The following is a 25,973-nucleotide window of genomic DNA, read 5'->3' on the forward strand; positions in this document are numbered from 1 at the left end:
TCTGTGAACCTGAGAACGAAAGTCCTATAGCCTGCCACCACTTGGAACCAAACTATGGAACAGAGATGGAAAAATTAATTTTTCTTATGTAATTTTTCTTAGGGTTAGGGAAACAAAGTAAAAGCTCAAGGAAATAATTCTTAATTTCTGAAAGGAAATGTCCTTGTAGATTTAAGTTGTTATGGGTGGAAGATTCCCATACTTGGTATAGTTCTCCTCTTCCTCCTCCCCCTCCCCCTCCCCCTTATCTTCCCACTCCCTCTCCCCCCTTATCCTTCCCCTCCCTTTTTCCCTCCCCCCTTATCCTCCCACTCCCCTTTCCCCCCCTTATCCTCCCACTCCCTCTCCCCCTCCCTCCTTATTCTCCCCCCTCCTCTCCCTCCTCTCTCTCCTCTTCTTCCTCCTCCTTCTTTTCCTCCTCCTCCACAGAGGTGCTTTCTGACCTCTTTGATCTGCTTATCTACAGTGCAGAGACTTGCTCTATATTTTCCTTAGCAATCAGCTTTGGTAATGCATGGTGGTGACACCTGTAAGCCTAGCACTTGATAGGCTAAGGCCGAAGACCAGCTTTGACTAACATAGCCTGGGCTACATGATACTTGTCTTGAGAGCAAATTACAACAAACCAGTGCTGATCTTCACTTCTCTCTGGCAACACTCTAATTTTAAGGAAGAAGAAAATATAGCTGCCCATCTCTAAGATTTAAAACCACATAAAAGATAGCTATAAATTAGACGTAAGAGCTTTGCTGAGGTTCATTGAGGGATTGCATTTCCTTTTCCTAAAGCATGGCTCTTTGTGCACATGAACATTATGTACACACATATAGAGGCCAGGGGTGAATGCTGGGTGTTTTTCTCCTTGCTCCGACCTTATTCTTGGAGGGCTCCAGGAAAAAAAGACATTCTGTATGGGCCTGGGGATCTTGCAGTGTCAGACTCACAAAATTAAGAGGAATTTTGTGGCAAAGGAATGATTGATTTTTCTTGTTTCCTTTTTATTTAATCGGTTCCTCCAGTTCTTTGAAATCATGTTAAATCTGCTTAGGTCACCAAGGAATTAAAATAAAACTAAGATAAAACCAATGAGCCCCACATGTCCTACTTGCTCAGAGGTAAGAAAGATAATTGAATCCTGGCCATGTCTGGACTCACTCCATCTTTTTTGTCTCTTCCCAGTGCTCCATGAAGAAACTCCATGGACACATCTTCATTTTCATCTAGCCACTGCATAACAAAAGGCTCAAACCACCTACAAAAAAAAATTTAGCAAGTTACCTCCCTGGACATCATTTACATGTGGTAACAGCTATGTTGCTCCCATATGAGGGTGATTCAGGGTCAGAAATCTCTTTCAGTTTTGTTCCTTTATAGAGGATTACATTCATCAACTGTGTCTTCCTAACCCTCAGTCTCTCTCTTTGCACTCCCATGCTGCCTCAAATATGCTTAGTTCCCAACACCCACCTGCAATTCCCTTCTATTCAAGATTGAAGTTCCCATTGACTATAGACATCCTGTTCTTAGTCTCCACATGTACTATCCCACCATCCCATAATTCCTTTCCATTGAACTATGTAGACCCAACAACAGGAAATTTACTTTACCTTCAACTTTTAAATATACCCCGCTTTGGTTTTATAACTAGTCTGAGGTAAGTTTTAAGGCTGTTTTTGCACAATGATGTCCAGTTGATCTAGCTTTAAAGTCCACTCATCAGGCAGTGGCATATGTATGAGTCCATCTCCAGACCACTGTGTCCTCTTGGAGTATCTGAACCTCTTAATATCCCACTTAATATCTTGTAAAATTGTATCTTTTAAGGAAGTCTTGGTAACCAATAATGTCATTCCCTAGTGTTTAAAAATTGTCTCCAACATTACCTGCTACCAGGAAAGACCAGTCCTTGATCTTAAAAAGAAACTTTGGGAATTTTATTGATAAACATCATATTTCTTTAGCTATTCACTTTTTAAAAAATATTAAAAAATATTTTAATTATGTGTGTCTTTGTACATGTGAGTGCAGTGTTTGAAGCCCAGAGAAGGCATTGGATTCCCTGAAGCTGAAATTGCAAGTAGTTTTGTGCCATTTAATGTGAGCTGAGACTTGAACTCACATCCCCTGTGAGAATAGAGTGTGCTGCTACCTGCTGATCTGTGACTCCAGCACCCTTAGTTGTTTTCATACTACTTTTATTTATTTGGTTTTTATAGGGCTTATTTTATTGCATTAAGATAGTTTTTAGCTGGACATGGTGCCCCATGCCTTTAATGCCAGCATTGAGAGGCAGAGGCAGGCTGATTTCTGAATTTGAGGCTACCCTGGTCTACAGAGTAAGTTCCAAGAAAGCCAGGGCTACACAGAAATCCTGTCTTGAAAACCAACCAAACCAAACCACAGCAATCAAACAAGATATTTTTCAATGCAGTAATTATTTTTGTAACTGTACACTTTCTTCTATTTTCTCAATTTCAGGGACTCATTTTTTAAAACTTAACTGTATACACTGTTCCCTGTATCTTTTGTCATTTCTTTTTGTTGGGAATGGGTATAATTTACAGTTTTTATACCCCACTTTTTAATATGGACATTCCCTCTAAACCTACCTTCAAGTTATTTTTGTGTCTCTTGTGCTGTATATAATTTATCATTAATCATACCTGTTATATTTCAAATTTTATCTTAGTTCTGTAATTTCTAATTCATTCTTATAGATTAAAATTTTCTGCAAAACTCTAATATTTTAAATCATAAATCAAGGTCTATTATTGATAAGATTAATGTGTGTTTTATCTTGGGTTCTAGACATTTGGGTCCTCTGGTGAGATAGGTCCTAATTCTTTTGTTGAATGTTACATTGATGCCTATGAGGAATTGTTTCTCCCTTTAGGCTTTGTGTATCTTATGTGTGTAAGCATTTTTATGTCTTGTCCATACATAGCATGCATGCCTAATGTCCATAGAGGTCAGAAGAGGGATCAGATCCCCTGGAACAGGAGTTGCAGATGGCTGTGAACCATCTGGGAACCTAACCCAGGTCCAATGCAAGAGCAGCCAGTGTTTTTAACTGCTGGGCCACCTCTTCAGTCTCATGTGGACCTTTTATTGATTATTTACTCCAGGGAGGAATGAAATTTTCCCTTGGAGAGGGCATTAAGGGAGAGCACCTCCCTTTGAACAAGGCTGGCTCCTGAGTTGCTCTTTTCATGTTTGCTCTTATTTCAAGGACAGAGCCCTCCAGTTCCCACTGAACGATAGGGAAATTTTCAACCTCCCATCCCCCACTCTCTCCAAACCCCAGAAGGGTGGACTTCTTACTATTGTTACATTAGCATCATGGAGCTGTTGAAGTCTCTACTTAGTTAACAGACTCTTGGTGACTACTTCCTACTTGATGGCTTTCTTCCCCAGTCTTTACATTTATGTAAATTATGTCTGAGAACTAATTCAGATCCCCAGAACCCATGTAAATACTGAGTGGGTGGGGCCACATGGTGGTATACACTTAATACCAGCTTTTGGAAAGTGAAAAGGGGATTTTTGGAATAAGTGCAGATGGTGGCTAGCCCAGTCTTTGAGGTGAGCTTTGGGATCAACTGAGAGACTGTACTTCAGTGAGTAGTATGGAGAGCTATGGAGGTAGACACCAAGTTTCCAACCTCTGGAAAAAATACTTGTGGAATCTTGTGCTCACTTTTCTGTCCTTCCCTTTCTCATGATTTTGGTCCTACACGGATAATGAGCCTTCTCAGCACTGGACATCAGTATTTGCTTCTCTCTAGGGAGATTGCCGTGAGCTCTGAACTACTGGGCATTGTGATCTCCAAGTCTACAGAATTGTCAGCTGGCCTACAGACACGAGTGTGGAACATGGTGAGAAATCACTGTGTGTAGACTCTTCTCTGGGCTTCTGCCTTCTTGAGGATACCTCCCGATTCTTCATGCTCAGCTGCCTTGGTTGCCCTCTGACTCTGTTAAATTTTGCTCACTTTTGTAGTTCGTGCTCAGTAAGTATGCAAGTGTGATTTCAGGTTAATGTCGTAAGTCTAGACAGCTAGAAGCAGATGTCTGGCAGACAGCTCTTCGGTTTTACTTCCGCATTCTCAACTAAGATGCTAGTAACTGCTTTGTGTGCATTTACTTCATGTCCAACTCTTTCTTTGTTCATTTTCCTCATATGCTAATTGAACAAATTCTGTAAAATCTGCCTTCCAAATTTATCTCCCATGTGTCTTTCACCCTTTGTGTTCTCATTTTAAGCTTTATATAATAGTAAGTCTTTACATAGGCTTAAATAGTACATAATATACTTTAAATAGTACTTTAAATAGTAAGCCTTTAAATAGTACAGGATTTTATATTTTCTTTTTAATTTTTTAAATTAGTAAGCTTTTATGATGAAACACAGCCTTATTTCATTTTATGATTCTTATGACATATGTATATTTATTGATATATACTTTGTAATATACATACATGAGGAAAAATAAAGCCAGTTAGTTAGAACAAAGTCTGTATTAAAAAGTCATAGACCTCATTATTTTGTATGTCAAATTAAAATATTAATACTTTATCATAAAAATATATTACTCAATACATTTATGGCCTTTGGGGTCAGAACACATAAAATCAATTCTTAGCAATTTTCTAGAAGTTACTTTATTATTTTTTACATGTGCATGTGGAAATTGGAAATAGAGCTTGGGTGTCTTCCCAGTTTATTCATTGAGGCAGAGTCTCTCAATGATCTCAGAGCTCACTGACTTGCCTATTCTAACCAGATAACTTGTCCTAGGGATCTTCTGTTTCCAACATCAAATTGCTGGGTTTGGGGTTAGGCTTTGTGCCCATGTGATGTTCATGGATCCTTGGAGTTCAGATTCCATTCTTAACATTTGAGTAACAAATGCTTTGACTGTTGACCCCATACCCCTAGCCCAATTCTTAGCAATTTTCAATCATATAATATGCTGTTATGAAGTATAACTACTCTTTTGTCATAGCTCTCTTGAGAGTATTCCTCTTAAATGAAGCCTGTATTCTGTGAACCGCATCCTCCCATGTACCCCTCATGGGTACATGACAGTTAACTTGTGTCACTGTGCTGTTTCATCTCATGTACTTCTGAGATGAGGACATTACACTGAGGCTGTTAGAATCCCATCATTACATTGCTCATTAACTCCTAAATCTCTGCTCTGTCCCCAAGTCTCTGCTGCTTCCAATTCTCATGATGCCTAATGCCTGGCACATGCTTTACAACATCTATTTATAATAGTCTAGTTTAAAGCTCATTTCTGACATCACTTTCTACTGGTCTGGGGAAAATACTTTAGACCCCACTAGAGGAACAATACTATTAACATATCAGAGCCTATGTAGTCTGAACTCTCAACTTTCATTTCCATATCAACACTTTTTTTGTTTTTTGTTTTTCTCTTGACATAACCTGATTGAGTTTTTAAAGTCTACAACAGATGCTACATCAGTCTTTCAATTGGGGTAATCCTACTCTTTTTGTAATCTGTTTATACTCTTCAAATTAGCTTTCTTTATTTTGCTCTGCCTTGTGATTATCAGTATTGCCTGAATATAAGCTCCTTTAGGGTGAGGTCTTTATCTTACACATCAATTACATAGGAGTCTGGATGATCCCTCTGACTAGAATAAAATGTAGCCCTGGTGCACATTAAATGGTGAATATTTCTGAGTGTCTGTATGATCACAATTGTATTTGATAGATACTGTGATGGTTAATGTCAACTGTCCATCAAATGAGGTCTAAAATGACCTGGGCTACAGGCCTCTTAGCATGACTCTGAGGGATCATCTTTGTTCAGTAAATTGAGCAGTGAAGACCCATCTACTGTGGGAGGCACCATTGATCTGGGCTGGGATTCTGAACAATGTGAGATGGAGGAAGTAAGCTGTGTATAAACCTTCATCTGCTCCTTGACTATGGCTGCAATGTGGCCAGATGCCTCAAGCTCCTCCCTCTGTGACTTTCCTACTGTGATAAAGCAGGAATACTCTATCATATATCTGGAACTGTGAGCCCAAAGAAAGCAATCTCCCTTACATTGTTTCTGTAAGTCATTTCATCACAGAAAACAGAAAAGAAAATAAGACAGAGACGAACTCATAAGATGGAAATGTCACTGTTAAACGACTTCTAGTTCAGAGACATGAATTTCTAAGGCAGTTAGAGCTTATTAAAATGAAAGTCTGGCTATCCAGTAAAGCATTCCAGCATTTTTTTTCTTTTCTCACTTTTTATGTGTGCTGTGTGTATAGGTACATGACTGCTTGTGTACTATGTGTGGGTGCTCATGTGTATATTTGAGCATGAATGCTGAGCATCCAAGGTTGTTGGGAATCATCCCCCTCACTTTTCCACCTTATTCACTAAATAAGACTTTTTCCAACCAACCCTAGAGCTCAGTGATATGACTAGTCTTTCTAGCCAGCTTATCTTGAGAATTCACTGTCTCTACTCACTAACAGAACAGCCATCATGCCCAGCTAACATTTTATGTGAGTTTCTGGGGATCCAACGACTGGTTCCTCAAGCTTGTGTGGCAAAATCTTAAACTGCTGCACCATCTCCCAAGCATTGTGCATTCTGGTACTTCCACAGGAAATAATTTCACCATCTTAAACCAGAGCCCATTCTGTATTTCTTTCTCTTCAAATATATAAGAGTAAGGGATTCTTGAAATATGCCATGCCATCCTCTTGGCCTAGGAGACATGCAAATCTTTCCACATTAGTTTCACTACAGCGATATCTGTATTCAAATGAGAAGTATGTGAAGAGCTCTTAGTCCTTACCACTCAGCTGTGATTTTGCAGCACTGTGAATTTAGGACAAAGGGGGAGAGTGGAAATCACTACTTACAGGGAATATTCTGGAACAGCATCCTTGAAGGCAGGAAGTTCTCGTACATACTCATTATAAAACCATTTCACTTTGAAATGCAAATTCATATAATCGGTGCTCTTGCATAAGCGTTGCTTCTCATGTTCTGTAACAGATAAAATCACACAATTAATAAATGTGGCTCACAGACAATGCCACTGGGTTTGGGTTCCAATCGTCCTTTATTATCAGAATTTCTATAAAAAAAAGAAAGTGGTATTCCAGGCAAAGTGCATTGCTGAAGGCAGACCTTATGTTATGCAATATGCAAAAATGATCCCGGAGAGACAAGAAAGATGGCTCAGGACTTAAGAATGTTTGCTGCTCTTGCAAAGGACTGAAGTTTGGGTCCCTGTGTCCATGTTGGATGGCTCACAATCCAATTCCAGGGAAACTGACATTTTATTCTTGACTCTGAGGAACTTACACTCATGTACACCTAGCCACACACAGATACACACATAATAAAGAAAATAAAACAATCTTGGATCCTGTGAAGGCAGGCTAAGTGATACTGTAAAATGGCTTGATTATTCTAATGTGTGTCTCAATTGGAAAAAGGTGAGACTTTTGATGGAGAAAGAAGAACAACATTGTAAAATCTGCATTTATCTGGAGGCTCTCAGACTTTGACTGCTTTTAGGGAAATACACAGTGACAGAAAGAATTAACATTGTAAAGGATCAAACATGACTTAAAGTAGGAGCCATAATTGCTGATTAAAATGGGATACGTGTGATGCATGCATGGTCAGGTCACATCCTGACCTAGTTTTAACACTTAAAGAATTAAGATAGTTGAACATAGATACATTTAACTTCTAAGCCACATTATATTTTTGTTTCCTTGGAGGAACTTTCTAATATGTAGCTTAAAGAGGGTAGCCTAAAGCTTCTTATAGAATATAGGTATATAGGACTGAGAAGGAGAAACATACAGAACATTGCTTGAATGTGAGTGTGTGTTGTGTATGTGCTTACTTAGGTATCTTCACATGTGCATACATGTGTATATGTATGTATAAACACGTCGAGAGGGCAGATATAAAAGTTAGTGTCTTTCTTAATTGCAATTCTTTCTTTATTTTATTGAGGCAGGTCTCTCACTGAACCTGGAGTTTGCTCCTTTGGCTTGGCTGGCCAGTGAGACACAGGGATCCTTCTGTCTCTGCTTCCCTGGTGCTAGGATTATAGACTCTCACCAGTATTTTTGGCTTTTTATCTTAGTTCTGGAGATCTAGACTCAGGTCTCATGTTGTCCAGCACACCTTTGACTAACAAAGTGTTTCCCCAGACCTGGAATATGTTTTCCTCTGTTCTGTTTCATCAATATTAGCCCATTGATAAATCTGGCACAGCAACAATAAATGCAAGCAAATCCTAAATATCTCCGTGTTTCTTAAGGATGAAAGCAGCCTTTGGGAATCGGTGACTCTCGGTGAAGCTGGGAGCATTGCCTCTGTAAAGAAATACCCTCCCTATGCTTTGCATTCTGTGGTAAATAATGAAAATGTAGATTGAACAAATTGTATTGTTATTAAGAACAGAAGACATTTCTACTTCCCCAAACCCGATCATGGGATGATGTGAACCCCAATAGAGTGCACAAGAGACTACAACCCCAAATAAAACCTTTACAATATCTGAGCATTGTTAATTCAAGACAATGTACAGCTGGGAGATGTGTTCTCATATAGAAAGTAATGAAGCAGTGTTTCAGAACAACACTAAACAAATTGTCACCAAGATGGTTTGCTTGGGCCACCTCCTGCTTCATCTCTCTTTAGCTTGGCAACAATCTTTCCTTTCAGATCCTTGGTGTTCTTTCATTTTTAAGAGGAATATTTATATGTCCAATTCATAAATAGGAAATTAATACAATAGTACCCTGAAATACCAATAATGGGAAACTCTTGTCCTGCTAATTAGTCATTTATCATTATATAGACTCTGTACAGAAATGGGTTCTTCTACTATCTGGGATCCAGCCTTTGCTGCTGTCCTAGAGCAAGCTGGTGGGCCTAGCCTCTTTGCTTGTGTCTGTATCATTGTGGTAATGATTGATAACCACAAGGCATCCAATCAATCTGGTCCACATTTTACTCCATATCCAGAAATAAAGAAGTTACTGTGTCACAGTGCTGGGTAAGGCATCACACTAACTTGCAAGGCTCTTAGTATGGTAGGGAAATTCAATAGATTAGTGCATGGCAAGGTATCATTTTCAAATTGACAACCTCACATTTTCAAAATCTGGCTCTGGCTTAGATGCTTAGTTATTCAGAAATTTTTCCATAATTCTAAACATGTATGTGCTGGCTGTCTAAGTGATTTATATTTACTAGGCTTATAGATAAGTTAGTTGTAATGTACATAAAGTCTGGTGTTGAGTCTTTGACATCTAGCTGACCCTTTAAGTCTATATTTGTCATATGCCAGGAATCCCAGTCACATGGAAGGGTAAGAGAAGAAAATTGCTAGGACAAAGCCAATCCAGCTCACTGAGTTATATCTTTCTATGAGACTGAGGGGAGAAATATGAAAATTTGCAGACTCTATTAAAAATGGAACACAACCTATAGTCAACACAGTTTTAAGAGATTCTTAGAGCTAAGAGTTCTTAGAACTTAAAAAAAATCGATGAGCTAAAATTTATAGCCCAATATTATATCTCAAGATTTTAGAAAAATTGAAACAAGACAACTATATTTAGTAGAAGGAATAATGATCAAGAGTGGAACAGATATTAAAAGACCAATGAAACAAGGAGATAAATATTACTGGAAATCCCTTTATAAAGTGATCTCAGGTATGGAAGAAGAGATGAAGAGGGGAAGGAAGATATAGACACAAGCACAGACACACATACCCTAGACTCATACTTGCCAATGTGTTACCAACAAAAAACCAAACATGTGTAATTAATAGATGGGCAAACTATCTGAACAGACACTTCTCAAAATAAGAATTACAAATGATCAATAAGTGTATAAAAGAAAACATACCTAACACCTTCAGCTGCCAGAGAAACATGAACCCAAAGGTTCCATTCTATACTATGCAGAAGGGCTATATCCAAATCATGAAATGAATCAAGTAGAAAGAAAAGGAATGGAATCTTCTTATATTGCCACTAGCCACTGTTTAAGGTTTCTTCAAAAACTTAAAATAGAAATACCACATAATTCAGGTTGACCATGCCTAGGTATCAGGGAGGAAATGAAGTCAACACACACACACACACACACACACACACACACACACACACACACACACACATGAGTTAGCTATGTTTACTGGCACAGTTCTCATAATGGCAAGGTCCCAGAATAGAGTGGGTGTCCATTCATGGATTAATAAAGAAGTTGTGTATATACACAATAGAATTTTTTTTCACCTACCAAAAGGAAAGAAACCGTATCATTTACAGGAGAATGGGTGTAACCAGAGACCATTATGTTATATGAAACAAAATAGACTTTCAGAGACAAGTATTATATATTTTCTCACATTCATTGAACCTAAGTGGAAAAGAGATCTGAAGGTAAAAAAGTGACTCTGAGGGTCAAGGGAGATAGAAAGCTAGTGGTGGGAGGAGGGGGGGAAGCAGTGGGAGGAGGGAGGAAAGCAGTGGGAGGAGGGAGGAAAGGATGAAAATCGATGTGAGGAGGGTAGAATCGATTAAAGCACAGCATGCATACATATGGAGCATCGCAGTGAAACCAGTAACAGAATGAGCATGAGTTAAGTTTAAACAAAACACACATATATAATGTTTTATGAATAAAAATTAAGTGTATGACAATTGGATTTTTAGTTTTATTTTAAAATTTACTTAAATTGTATATTAATGAATTAAATGTTTTAGAATTAAAATTTTACATGAAAGTATCCTTTTTATGAACTATAGGATCAAACCATGTTATTTGGAGACACATTTGTTGTTTAATTCTTTAAGTACAAGAATGAGCATAAGCTCAGATTGGGTAGACGAAGAAGAATTGCAAGCAGAGCTGGGACAGGCAAAAAAGACAAGAAAGAGGATAGAAATGAGAACAACCTCAAAGCTTACATAGATTTAAATAGGAAAAAAGTTAGAACAGATAGGATACATAGTTCAGAAAATGTACTGTTGAGCATGTTTGTAAGAAGAATACAAATTATTTGAAAATTGTATTATTATTGTATAGTAATTTTGTTGAAATAAAGGTGGCAAAACATATTTTCTAGAAGGCTACAATGAATTCTGGGTATTTACATGGCTAAATATTTAAATATTACCAGTCAGAATAATATATGCAGTCTCACATATACATACTGAAAATTAAATTTTAACTTTGTCATCTTTCAAGAAGTTAAAGGAAAATTGGCACTAGGTACTGATTCTATCATGTCGCTATACAGAACTAGTCATTAAGGTAGAAAGAACAAACACAGTAACAGCTCATGAGCAGGAGGGTCTTGGGCCACCTGTTCCCATATTAACAGAATTCTGAAGGGAAGGGCTACCAGTTTCATTAATAGAGGAGACATTTATGGGGTTCAGGCCAGATCCTAGGTGAGCCACTGGAATACGAAACAAAGGTTCCATGAGCTGTGCTCTCCATCTGAAGTGCATTGTGGGTAAGAAGGAAAGGTAACAGATTCAACAGTGTAGCAAGCATGGGACTTACAGGATGCTGTAAGCCTGCTGTAGGAGATGAATTAGCCCAACTGTTGATAGCCACAGCAATAATTTCCTATAGTGGAATTTAGTGGAGGGAAGAGAAAAAATAGGCACCTAAAATGGGACCTAATGCCCTTAAAAAGGACCCCATTTCATGCACACATTCTCTTTTTTTCTATTTTTTATTGGATATTTTATTTATATTTCAGATGTGATCCCCTTTCCCCACTCCACCCCCAGGAATCCCCTATCCCATCCTCCCCTTCTCCTGCTTCTATGAGGATGTGCCCCCACCCATTTCCCCACCCACAAATTCCCCCCTACTGGGCATCAAGCCTTCACTGGACCAAGGACCTCCTCTCCCACCTATGCCCAACAAGGCCATCCTCCCCTACATATACAGCTGGGGCCATGGGTCCCTCCCTATGTGCTCCCAGGCTCATAGTGGTTTAGACCCTGGGAGCTCTGGTTGGTTGGTATTGTTGCTCTCCCCATGGGGCTGTAAACCCCTTCAGCTCCTTCTCTTAAAACCCTTCTCCCTCATTTTTGTCTCTTGTGTTTTGAAATGATTTAATGGTAGTTTGGGTGAACCATACTTATTTCACTAATCTGCCCTCTGCGATATAGCATTCTCTGCACCATAAAGAAAAGCAGTAGTTTTTGTTTTTGTTTTTTTTTTAAATAGAATATTTGTCTATTTGCTTATAGCCAGCTTGAACTTCACTTCTCCCTAAGGACAAAAGTTGGGGTTTTTTGTTTGTTTGTTTGTTTTGGTTTGGGTTGGGTTTTGCTTTTTGTCTTTTGGGTTTTTGTTGTTGTTGTTAACTTAGAACTCAATTTAGAACTCACAGACCTCTTGGGGACTAAATTTTTAGACATCCCCTCAATGCTCCCCTCCCCGAAGTCCTGCTGTCTCCAGGGTTCCAGGGGAGTACTTCCATCATCCTGATTCACTATAGCTACCCTGGACAGGCCACTTTCTCTTCCTCTTCACCTTTCCTCTCAGTAAAGGGGGATCCGGGACAGGAGATAGAGAGGGTATCTCTAATCTTTCTAAACATCTAAATCTGTTTTTATTCTTACCTGGGGACTATCTTCATCCCCAAGATGAAATCTAGAAGATAGCATGGAGCTATTATGGTTTTCTGGGGGAAGAAAATCTTAGAATTGTCCGTTTAAAGTTTGTTTATTTGGAGGGTCTCAGGTAGCCACAGCTGGCCTCAAATGGCTATATAGCTGGAATGGGATGATTTTGAACTCTGACCCTTTTGCTTTTCCAGCATTGGGACCACAGATGAGTGCAACTGCTTCAGTGGTTCCTATGTGAAATGTCCACCATAGTTTCAAGTATTTAACATGTAGTCTCCAGTTGGTAGCAACTGTTCAGGGAGGTCTGCATGGTGCAGCCCTGCTGGAGGAAGTACTTCACGAGGGGTTATCTTTGAGAAAATCAACTCTTTCACCATTTCCGATTAGCTCTGTCAACTTCCTGCTTCTGCTGTCATGATTCCTCACCAGGAAGGGAAGGACTCTTATGTTCTGAAACCTTAAGCCCAAATATATTCCCCCTTCTCTAAACTGCCTTGGTTGTGGTACTTTATAGCAGTAACTGGAAAATAACTTAATACAGCCACGATGCCTGGTTTGTGCAGAGCTGGGGAATGAACTCAGGTTTCACGCATGCTAGCCAAGCAAGCACTCTATCCAGCCACATTTCCAATGTCAGCTTTTCCAACACCAAATGAGCTGCTTTCCCAACCCTAATTTCTATGTCATAGAGATGTTTCTTTCCCTTACATGTTATCAACTGATACTTGCTACTCTCTGTGAATAGAAATAGAAGACTTGCAACACCAGCTGTTGTCACACTTTGCCAGTTCAAGAGAGTAACTGACATCTCCCCATGAATTGTGCTCCTCGGCTAAACCAAAAGTGACCTGGAGTATATTGAATTAGTTTGAGCTCTGATCTTGAGGGCAGTATAAAGACAAACTGAAACGAGAGGGTACACAGGGTTCATCTGTGATATTTTCCCATAAACAGCAGGAACAAAGATAAGCTTTCACTTATATCCCTTTATTTCTTCACAGTGACTTTCTGTAAACACCATGATCCTCCTGTGGCAAATTTGACTTGTCGCCAAACCTTGTCCTTTTTGGCCCAGTTGCACAGTCAGACTACAAGCCTTGCTTGCTGCATGAATTTAGGGCTGAAGAACATCATGGATCTAGGCTTGTTATAAAGAAACTCTTGTGAAATTTCTCCATCTTCTTACCCTTATATACTGGTCAAATGCAGACATCCAGAACATAGGTCTAAGGTCCTACAGATAGCAAAACTCCAAATAGCAGGATGTTGAGTCCCTGAGACACAGGACATGGTAGAGGTACCCAAACTCTGACTTATATAAGTAAAAACAAAGCAAAAGTTACAATGTGCTAAATTGTCATGTGGTGTTGGGCCACATGGTGTTATATTTTATTGTGTCACAGAAAGGTTTTCATAAGCTATTATTTCTTAATTGTTCCCCTACTGTGGTGGTTTGAATATGCTTAGCTCAGGGAGTGGCTCTGTTAGGAGACGTGGCCTTGTTGGAATAGTTGTGGCCTTGTTGAAGGAAGTGTGTCACTGTGGGGGTGGGCAATGAGATCCTCTTCCTAACCTTTTGGGAGCCAGTATTCTATTGGCCTTCAGATAAAGATACAGAACTCTCAGTTCCTCCTGAACCATGCCTTCCAAGATGCTGGCATTCTCCCACCTTGATAATAATGGGCTGAATCTCTGAACCTATAAGCCAGCCTCAATTAAATATTTTTATATGAGTTGCCTTTGTCATGGTGTCTGTTCATAGCAGTAAATCCATAGCTAAGATAGCTACCTTCTAATTTCCAGTTACTATATCTTTATTGAATATGTGCATATGTGTGTGGGGGGGTGGTAGTCCTGAGGCAGGACTGAGACAGGTAGCCCAGGCTGGACTTGAACCAATTTTGGAACTAATAATGACCTTGAACACTTGATCCTCCTGTCTTTCTTTCACACATTCTGGGATTACAGGCATGCACCACAGAGCCTGGCTAAGGATGGGAATCAGATGACTCACAGAGAGCTCAAACCCAGGGCCCCAATGTTATCAACCACTCTGTAAACATCTGAACTAACTGTTTATCAACCACTCTGTAAACATCTAAACTAACTGTTTATCAACCACTCTGTAAACATCTAAACTAACTGGAAATGGCAGCATAGATTTTAAGAAATGTACTCACACTACTGTGGTTTGGATGTTGTCTGTCTCATGGGGCTTTGTGTGTTTAAATGTAATCCCCATTGTCCGGTATTAAATGGGTGGAAACTTAACCCAACTATAGTGTTTAGAGTTGAAGATTCTAGGGAAAGATAGGTTAGACAAGGCCATTAGGGGTCATGGAGTCAATTGAAAAAATGGAGGCTTTAAAAAGAGTTCCAGACACACAGACACACATGTTCCCGCCACTATGTGATATATACAATAACACTATGTGACAGCTATTCTTGGTTGTCAACCTGGAGAGAGGAAATTTTAATTAAGGAATTGCCTCCATCAGCCTGGCCTGTGAGCATGTCTGAGTAAATATTTTATTGATTGTTACTTGGTATAGAAGTGCTCAGCCCATTGTGGGTGGTGCCACCCCTGGGCAAGTGGTCCTGGGTGACATTAGAAAGCAGGTTGAGAAAACCATAGAGAGCAAACTGGTAAGCAGCACTCCTCCCTCCAGATTATGACCTTGACCTTCACAGATAATGGACTGTGACCTGTAAGCCAAACAAACCCTTTTCTTCTACAGTTTATTCACAGTTTATTTTGATCATTTTTATCATAGCAACACACATCAAACTCCAGCAAGCTCTCACCAGACCCTATAAATGCTAAACAGACTTTAAGCCTCTAAAACTCCTAGATAAATAAATCTTACTATTTTTTATAATGTTGCTTCTCTCAGATCTTTTGTTATAACCATGAAAATTAACAAATTCAACAAAATTAAAAATTAAAATGGCACCCAATGTGGGCAAGAACCCATGAATATGAGATTAAGAGTTTCATGCTCTACCAACTGAGCTAGCTGTTTGTAAAAGGAATTAGGCATTCTAGCTAGCCTGTATAAAATATAGATAATCCAGGTATTTATTTACAAACCATAAGCATAGATTGGGCAGGTTTGGAGCTATTCTAATTTATTTCCCAGTCACAATGTCTCTTTTTATTTGCTATTTTTCTGGCTACATGCTTATGGTTCATCTCCTCTCATGGTGGCCTTCTCCACATTGCTGTCCTTTCTTCTTCCCCTCTTCTCTCTACTTGCAAAGCCCCTCACTCGATCCTCAAGTCCCACCTTTCTTCCTCTACTATCCAATCACAGCTCTATCTAGCCTTTTATTGACTGATAAACCAGCAAGGTTTACATAGCATCACTTGGTCTACTTGAAGATCTCCTCATCAATGGAGCAACTAGATCTTGAGAGCCAGTATTTAGCATTAGAATACAAGCAGCATCAGACCAACCCACTACACTCAGGATGTAAAATAACCATGTATGAGAAATAGGCAGGCTTTGTAGGTGAACTGATAGCCCTCCGGACTCTTCTGAACAGCCTATACTTGGGGTTCTCTGGTGCATTATAGGAAACTACCATGCTCTTAGTGACTTAGGAATCATTGCATTTCAGAATCTAAACCCAAACCTGGTTTTCTCTAGTGTGTTTTTCCCATAGTGTATAACTACACCTTATACAGAAAAAAAAATTAAAAATAAAACATAATTGCATCTGTAGTATGTCCTACCAAATAATGATGGGGAAAAATATAATATCAAATTCAGAAATATACTTCAAGTCATCTCAAATCCTATTTAATTATGGATGTGGAATGCTGACTCTGTTAATAAAATTATTTTGAGTTCCTGTGACACAAATGATTCTTAAATTTGTTTAGCCATCAAGCCTCCTACATTTTTAATTTTGGCAACAAAGACTGGTCTGGCTCATTACATTTACAAAACAAGCCATTTAATTAGCTTTTCCAAACTGCAATATATTTTTTTGTACAGAATTTAATCTTTGAATTTCAGTGAGAAACATGAATCTTTTCCTAGAAGGATAAAAAAATGCTTGCTTAAAATTATACAGAAGAAAAGCTTGGCAAATCAGAAAAATCTGGCTGTCTTCCTTTAGAATGTGTTTATTAGCAATTAGTTGGAAATGTATATTTTTTTTCAGGGAGTTAGTATTTATGCATAAACTTTACACATAATGTAGAAACATATAATTAATTATATGTGGTTTATATGATAGGGGTAGTATACATATAACCAATTTACTTTTTTCTGCTGTTTTTTGAGACAGGGTCATGTGTAGTGCAAATCATAGAATTAATAATGCAGCTAAGGATAACCTTGAGCTCCTGAGCTGCCTGCCTCAACCTCATGGGACTGTAAGTGTGTGTACCACAGTACCTAGCTATTCAGCCCACTTTCCTGACAATTTCTGTCACCACCACAGTTCTCCTTTTACTACACAAGTATTTTGCTTTGTTCTAATAGATGGGTAGCATGCATTATTCTTTCTATACATTCTTAAAACCTCTTCCTTTGTGACTGACACCATTTTCTATTCCCTATAGGTGCTGATGTAGGGCTGAAGGGAATATCATATAAGAAGCAGAGGTTTGGTTCAATATCTACAAGGTTACACTAGGTGTCATGTGTTCACAAAGGCACACGCTTTTTACCCAGAAACTTTTGAGTACCAGATTGCTGGTACTTAAACCAAGTGGGCTTGTGTGCACACACATAGATACACACACACACACACACACACACACCTATGATATTGTAACTGTTTAGTAAGTTTTTCTAAGTAGAGCTTGTGGGTTCTTACTCATACACTGAGATAATTAAGCCATTTTAGATAAGCCTAATAAAGATCTAATGATATTGGTGACTCTTTGAAAGGTGAGGTAGCACCTAAGATTCTCGCTGCCAAAGTAAGGTATGATATTAGCAAAACAGAATCTAGGAGTAACAAAAGAAAAGAAAACTACACATATGTTAAGAAAAAGGATCTTGGACTCAGGTGAGTCTTCTATATATGAGAGCAAGCAAAGAAGAAAGAAATCTTAACCAGAAAAGTAGATTTCACTTGTCAATAATTGCTGACTGTGATGTATAACAATCCATATGCAGTTGTACACGCATGTGTGCACGTGTGCACACACACACACACACACACAGAAACTGAAGCTAAGGGGAAAGAAAAGAAACTAATGTCTTGCTCTGTGACCACTGTGATGGATGCTGGGAACCCAGGAGGAGTGGGAATCCTGCTCAGGATTCCAGCAACTTCCTCAGTGAAGGCTCAGAAAAATATCCAGGCTTTCTAAGAGAACAAAACTATACACTGTGTGGGTAGATTTACCTCCTAGATAGGTCCTCCAGTACATCTACTTAGAATTCTAATTTAGACCTTCTAACCACAAAGCTGGCTGAAGGGCTGACAGCAAACAACCCCTCCAAGGCCCCAGAATGTCAGGAGCAGCAGGCATGTAGGTCTTTATCTTCTGGGCTAGGATGGACAGCCATGAGTAAAATACACATGATGTGGATGGGGCAGTGTTCTAAACAGAGGAAAGCATCAGTCTGAAATGCAACGGTAAATTTCAGGCACCCAAGGAGCCACTGACATGAACTGGCAACTTTGGAACACGGAAAAGCATCTAAAAAGAAACACATAGACTCCTCTTAGCTTGTGATTTTTTTCCTTTAAAACATCTTACCATAATACTCATTATTCTGTGTGTATATGATAAGGGGGTGCACAGTACACAGGCCTTGCAAAGTTGGGAGGTCAGAGGATAACTTTATAGGGTTAGTTCTTTCATTCGGCTTTTATATGGAATCCTAAGATTGAACTCAGGTTGCCTAGGATGTACCTTTTTTTTTTTTTAAAGATTTTAGATTTATTCATTTAATGTATATGAGTACACTGTTGCTGTCTTCCCAAACACCATGTACTTTTAACTACTATGGAGTTCTCTTCATCAGAATCCTAACAACCAATGCTGTGCAGAGTCTTTTCAAAAGTCAGAACTGGAAACTGAAATGTAGATTGCATTCTGAAAGAATACAACACAGAAGAAAATGGTACCAATGAAGAAAACTGACTACCAATGGCTTATGATACAGAGATAAGATACAGACAAGCCCAACTTGATGTCATGTAGAAGGCTGGAAAGGGCAGAAGGTGAGAAAGAGATGAGGTCAGAGCACCTTCAGCAGTGGTCTGGAGGTCTCTAATGAGAGGAAGCCAAAGTAAAGGCTTCCATGGGATCGTTTCCCAGAAAACCACTTTGTAGGAAAAGGACAGACAATGTGACAGACTAAAGCAGAAAAGGTAGTCTAAGGTCCAAAGAGTCCAGGGAGGCAGGGGAGGGGTGGGGGGTCCTGCTGAGTTGAATTCAAAGAGGTCCCAGGACCAGGTCACACAGGAAGCTGGAAAACCCTCTGATAAAGATCTTTCGCCTGTGCCATGGGTAGCTCTGGGTGACTCCTATCTAATCTACATACTTAAAACATCACGTTGGTTCCTGTCTGGAAAAGAGATTCTGGGAGAATGAAGAAGCAGAGACAGAGGAACAAATGCAAAGCCACTGTGGTAAAGAAAGCTCAGGTGGGCATGCAAAGACTGTGTGGTAGGTGGGGGTGAGATATTGTGGGGGTAGGATATACTTGTACTGGATCTTTCCAGTATATACCTTCATGTCTTACCCCTTTCCTTCCAAAATTAACATTCTGAGAAGGGAAATGGCAGTGTATTATGTTTGCTCCCATCATCTCTCTCTTATGCATGTATGGAAGAAAAATAGAATGAGAAAAAATACAAAGGGAAAGCTGAGGGCATGGTAGAGTGATTAAGAACAAGGGCTGTTCTTCCAGAGGATCTGGAAGGTTCCTAGTACCCACATGACAGCTCACAACTGCCTCTAACTCCAGCTCTATGGGATCTGATACTTTCTTCCGGCTCTCGTGAGAGTTGCATGTACTTGGTGTACATACATACATGCAGGCAAAACACTTATACACATACAATAAATATAAACAAATCTTTAAATGACATGTAAAGGAATGGCTTTTTGCCATACTCTGCTCCATTTTCCCCTCTGTCTTCCTGAGAATAGAATGGGTCTTCAGTCACCCTGTAGGAGGGGTTTAATTAACATTGGTCTTGGTCTGTACATATTTTTGGCTTATAGATTCTACAAAGGCAAATCATTGTCATATCTCAAACACACATTTTCTACAATAAAAGGCTCTGCTTATGCCTTCCATTTTTTATTAAGACTTGTCAATAAAATGCAAAAGTGATTTCTCCTTTAGCACATAGGCTATGTAAGCTACTCAAAAGTAATCAATTGCCTGCATTTCTCAGATGTTTATAACTTTTTACTGCATATCCATTGCTTAAAATATTTTTATTAAAGAGCTCAAATCTTTACAGAATTTCTTGTAATTTTCTGTACACTAGTCATTACTTATTTTAAAATAACCTAGAGTTCAGATGCCTTTTTAGAAACAAAATCAATTTTTATCAATTATTTATAATGCCCCAAAACAAAAAGAAAGTAGTTCTGATATTGGTAGGTGTAAAACAACTGATTTCACCTTAGCATTCTGGCTTTGGTGTCATTTCCTTATTATTCAGAAGGAAGTGGAAGTAACCACTAGGCCATTAAGATAAAATGAAGAAAGAGATTCATTTAGATCATAGGTTGTAAATAACTGACAAGCTAAATATTTAACTATCTTTGAGCATATTTTTGATGCCTTTTTCCTTATAGTTTACTTGTTTAATAAGTTCAAGTTTTCTTTCTCTTCATGATTGGTTTAACTATAATAGGATAGGTTTGAGTTCATCAGTAAGAAAAGTAGCTGAGTAGGACATTTTATAATAGCCTGCCTCATTCTCAGGCAGGCCTGGGGTGGGGCTCAGTGGGAAGAACATGAAGACCAGAGTTCCATCCTGGATGTGGTGGGGCGTACCTACAATCCAAGCATTTTGGAGGTGTAGGTAAGAGGATCAGAAATTCAAAATCATCCTCAACTCAATAGTGAGTTTGGGACAAGCCTGGGCCATATAAAGGATTACACAGAGAGGAGGGAGAAGTTCATGAATACAAATACATTCATGATCTCTGGAAAATAAAACTGAGCCACAACCATGTCAAAAAAATCTAGGAAGACTTTTCAAAGAACCTGATCCTTTCCACATGTTTTGAGTGTGACCTAGTGAGGCTGGGCTCTACTTCAGCTTCCACACCTTGCTGCCAGTTTTGCACTCCACATGATTGCCAGGTGTGACAAGCTGCTCCTCTGGTCCAGTCCGAGGAAAATCCAGGGCAGTTTATTTTCTCTGGGAGGAGCTTGTTAACACGCGGTTCCTCAGAAAATTGGACATACCATTATCTGAGGATCCAGCTATACCACTCCTGGGCATATACCCAGAAGATGCTCCAACATATAACAAGGACATATGCTCCACTATGTTCATAGCAGCATTATTTATAATAGCCAGAAGCTGGAAAGAACCCAGATGTCCTTCAACAGAGGAATAGATACAAAAATTGTGGTACATTTACACAATGGAGTATTACTCAGCTGTTAAAAATAATGAATTTGAGAAATTTTTAGGTAAATGGATGGAACTAGAAATTATCATCCTGAGTGAGTTAACCCAATCACAAAAGAACACACATGGTATTTACTCACTGATAAGTGGATGTTATCCCAAAAGCTTGGGATAGTCAAGACTCAACTCACAGACCACATGAAGCTCATGAAGAAGGAAGACCAAGTGTGGAGGCCTCGGTCCTACTTAGAAGGAGTAACAAAAATACTCAAGGGAGCAAATATGGAAACAAAGTGTGGGACAGAAACTGAAGGAGGGCCCAGCTGGAGACCATTCCACCTGGGTATCCATCCCAGGTACAATCACCAAAGGTAGACACTGATGTGGATAGCAGGAAGGGCATGCTGACAAGAGCCTGATATAGCTGTCTCCTTAAAGGTCTGCCAAAGGCTAACACATCGAGAGGCCGATGCTCACAGCTAACAACTGATCTGATCAAGGGTTTCCCAATGGAGAAGCTAGAGAGAAGACTGAAGGAGCAGAAAGGGTTTGTGGCCCCATGAGGAGAGCTACAATACCATCCAACCAGAGCTCCCCAAGGTCTAAACCACCAGCCTGGAAGCACATAGGGAGGGACCCATGACTCCATCTGTACATGAAGGGGATGATGGCCTTGTCAGCCATAGGTGGGAGAGGAAATTCTTGGTCCCATGTGTTGGGAACCGCAGTCAGCATTCACCATTCCAAGATGGCGCGGGCATCCCGTGTCTCCACTAGTAAACAATTAACTGCACAGCTGCAAAGGCAGAAAGCCTGCCAAAGTCACTGGCCAATCCCGAGGTGTAATATTGGGTGGTGAGTGAACAGCCAATCAGAAGTGAATACGTCACTCTAGGGTGTATTTAAGCGGTGCCTCTTCCTGTCTTTGGCCCTTCCGCGTTTTCCACGTTTGCTGATACAGAGTAAAGCCTCGCTGTGGTGATATCCGAAATCTGCCTCTTGTGTTTCTCTCCCACGGGCGAGGGGGGACACGGGAGGTGCGCGCAACACCCATGAAGGATGAACACTGAGTTGGGGGGAATTTGAGGGTGGGGAGGTGGGAGTGGGGGAATAGATGGGGGCACATCCTCATAGAAGCATGAGGAGGGGGATGAGATAATAGGTTCCTGGGTGGTGGGGGGAAGGGAGGTTAGAGGATAAAATCTAAAATGTAAATATAATATTCAACAAAAATAAATTAGAAAAAAAATACACCAGATACCTATAGCCTATGCTCTCTCTCAAGAAACTGTCTCCTTAATTACCTGCATTAAAGAGTCAGTAGGTTTTTGCATCTTCAAGTGATCTCAGGCCTCAGAAAACAAAGGTATATGCCTCCCCCCCCCCCCCACAGTAGCTTCTTCTTAGGATAAGAACTGAGTTGAGTTTAGTGCAGAGAAGGGGAGGAAAAGGGGAGGAAGAGGAGGAGGGAAAGGGAAGAAAATAAGGGACAGGGAGGGAGAGAGAGGGGGAAAAGGAAGGAGGGGGGAGAGGAGGAGAGGGGAGGAGAAGGAAGGAGAGGAGGAGAGGGGGAGAGGGGAGGAAAGGGTGAGAGAGGGAGAGGGAAAGAGGGGAGGAGAGGGGGAGAAAGAGGGAGACAGGGAGGAGAGGGGGAGAAAGGGTAAGAGGGGGAGAGAGGGAGAGGGAGGGAGGGAAAAAGAGAATGTGCATGCTATGTGCATATAGAAAGATCTGGGCTCAGGTTAACTCAAGAAGAACACTAGGGTGTTTACTCTAAGAAGAGAAGCCTAATCTTTGCAGATGAATCTTGGGGGCCCTAGGATACTAACAGGGTGTGGTATGCCCTAATTTTCAATGTGACACTAAACACTGAGACAGAAGATTGGATGCATACAGGAAAAAAACCAAAACAAAATAAACAAAAAAACAAAACAGAAAGCTATTAAAATCTCTGCCAGATGAGTTGGGGAGAAAAACACTACTCAACAGGGATTTCAAAGTAATGATCAAAAAAATATGCTCATCTATGGCAGGAGAAAAACAAGAACAAAACAAGAACAAAGAGAAAGAATAAAATGTACTGAACAACAATTTTATAGGCAAAGACTACAACAAGACAAGGAAACAAAGGATGTGAGAGTCAGGAGGAGATTAAATCAGCCAGGAGGAAGGATCAGGGAACTTGATGATAGGCACTGGAAGTAATTCAACCTGTGCAATAAAGATAAATGGGAATGAAGATGAAGGAAGACAGTCCAAGACACACCATCCGGAGTGCCAGGAGGAGAGACAGAGAGGGACAGAAACATGTCCATAGAAGCAATGGTGGAAAAATGTCTCCAGTCTTGGCAAAGAAAACAGATTCAAGATCCAGGAAGCTAGAGAACTCAGACGACTTCCAGGAAGCCCACCCCAAGACACATCATTACCCACATCATAAACTCTTAACATCTATGGATAGAGAGTTCTTTGAAGGCATAAAAAGGCAAATTGTTAGGAAGAAGAAAACCTTAGTGTAAGCCTTGTAGCCAGAAGATGATGAATCCTGAAGGACAAGCCACTTAAAGTCCTCTGAGTAAGTATCCAGCATCCGACAATCCGGAGTGTTAAATGCAAAGAGGTGATCTGGCCGGTGAGATGGTTCATTGGTACAGGTGCTTGCTGCCCACCCAGCCTGATGACTGAGTTCAATACCCAAGATCCTCATGATGGAAGAAGAGAATCTACTTCTGCAAATTGTCCTCTGAGCTTCATAGGCATCACCCTCACATACCTACACATACACACATTGATTAAATGAATAAGTGTAATAATAAAAGATAAAGTAACAAGGTAGAGGCAGAAATATGACTCAGCCACTGTAACCACTGGCCCCAACTCACAGGACTGCTTTGAACACATCTCTAGATCTATTGCTCTGTTCCATATAGTAGCTAGAAATGTAGGGTTCCCCCAGCAACTTTATGATCCAATATTAGCTTCCCGAATTAGCACTAAAAGATCAATGGATTCATTCTCATCCTTTATTTCCACTTAATTTCACAGCTCTGAGTAATATGTACTAGGCTGTTTTTCCTTTTTAAATTCTACTTAGTAAATTTCCAATTACTAAAGTTACATGTGCCTATTATAACACATGACCCCTCTACACACACACCAGTCTTTTAATTCTAATACTGCACTTCTACTGAATGCCACTAGAATACCAGACTTTCCCTTTCTGAAATAAAAACTATACAAGTGCATCTATGCATGTGTGTATATGTCTGTGTGTATACATTCATACATGTGTGCATGTGTGTGTACATGTGTGCATATGTCTGTGTGTATACTCACTTGTGATGTGTACAGGAGTTCACTTTTCTTCTTTGATTACTTTGGATATACTTAGGATTATTCTGAACCTTCTGGGATCTCATCCACTTCGTTCTGACAGAGGAATATTGCAGTGGAATGAGTGCATGCACTACGTGTGCGTGCATGTGTTTGTGTCTGCATGCGTGCATGTATGCGTGTGTGTGCACACATGTGCAGAGGCCAGAAGAAGGCATTGGATCTGCTGGAACTGGAGTTACAGTTTCCAGGTGCTGGAAGAGATTCTGAGAACTGAACTTCAGTCTTTTGAAAGAGAATGCTCCTAACTGTAGAGTCGGCTCTCCAGGCCCTTAATAAAAATTTGAATGAATCACAAAATTAAACGAGTTCCAAGAGATAGTGAAAAGTAATGTTTTAATATGTTTTAAATGGTTCTTTGAAAACATCTTTATTTCTGAGTACTGAATACCTGTCCTTAGGAAAGTCCGCAACAGAATTCTGTACTTCCTAGAGTCACACCATCTATGTCTTATTCTCTACTGTAGAATCCCAGATTTTTAGAAGTGATGCACCTCCTACATGCATATGATTTCTCCTAAAATTATAAGTCTCTTGTTTCTTGCCATTCAAATGACCTTCTGATTAATTTTGACATTCTTCAGGCTAAAACACACCCTTTTCCTTGTGTTAACTATAGCTATGAAATTTTCAGAAATATATTTGAAGTGCAATTTTTTACCTTTTAGAGGACAAAACATTAAAATTTTAAATTAATTAATTAAATTAGTTAAACATTAATAAATAATTTCATATCTTATCAATCTTATGTTCTATTTAAAAATCAACTGGTGAATATATTAATAATATTCTTAAATCGATATTTGTAATTATTATTAATTAACCAATATTACCAACTAACTTAATTAATGTTAAATATAATTAATATTTATCATTAATTTATAAATATATTATAATATTTATTTTTAAGAACTGTATTAAGAGATCACAAAGATATCAACATAAAGTTTCTGGGAGTTGTCTTGAGATGAAAGTAGCTTAAGTCAAGTTTTCTCTGCTCCAGGAACATTTCTTGCAAATAATAAAATATGAATACACTGTATATGTTAGAAAGCTTTGAGTGATCTTTTCAAAACTTCTCAGTGTTGGTTGTCTCTCCCCATATTCTGTCTTCTATTTTGTACCCCATCCTCAGTGATTTAATGTTTTAAGTTTTTTTCTCCCCCTTTGCCCTGCATACCACCTGCACTGTATCCCATGCCTTGAAATCCAGCCCCACCATGACTACTTGCTTGGGATTTCTTTGGCTGTCCACCATGTGCACACAGGAAGCACTAAGTGGATGCTAAGGGTTTAAATAGAGAACACACGAAATGGGAGGGAGATGGGAA

At 39.5% G+C, this 25,973-nt stretch overlaps 1 protein-coding gene across 2 annotated transcripts in view; it reads right to left on the reverse strand.

Moving 5' to 3' along the window:
- The window catches only part of Unc13c (unc-13 homolog C), a 478,076-nt gene that overhangs the window by 87,873 nt on the left and 364,230 nt on the right, over positions 1-25,973 (reverse strand). For both annotated transcript variants that reach the window (XM_076937868.1, XM_076937867.1), the window contains exons 19-20: positions 6,901-7,027; positions 1,156-1,252 (exon numbers count right to left, since the gene is read on the reverse strand). In XM_076937868.1, coding sequence (XP_076793983.1) covers positions 1,156-1,252; positions 6,901-7,027 — 224 coding nt within the window. The remainder of the gene's footprint in view (positions 1-1,155; positions 1,253-6,900; positions 7,028-25,973) is intronic.

Source organism: Arvicanthis niloticus, chromosome 7 (genome assembly GCF_011762505.2).
Source record: "Arvicanthis niloticus isolate mArvNil1 chromosome 7, mArvNil1.pat.X, whole genome shotgun sequence".
Classification (NCBI taxonomy): domain Eukaryota; kingdom Metazoa; phylum Chordata; class Mammalia; order Rodentia; family Muridae; genus Arvicanthis; species Arvicanthis niloticus.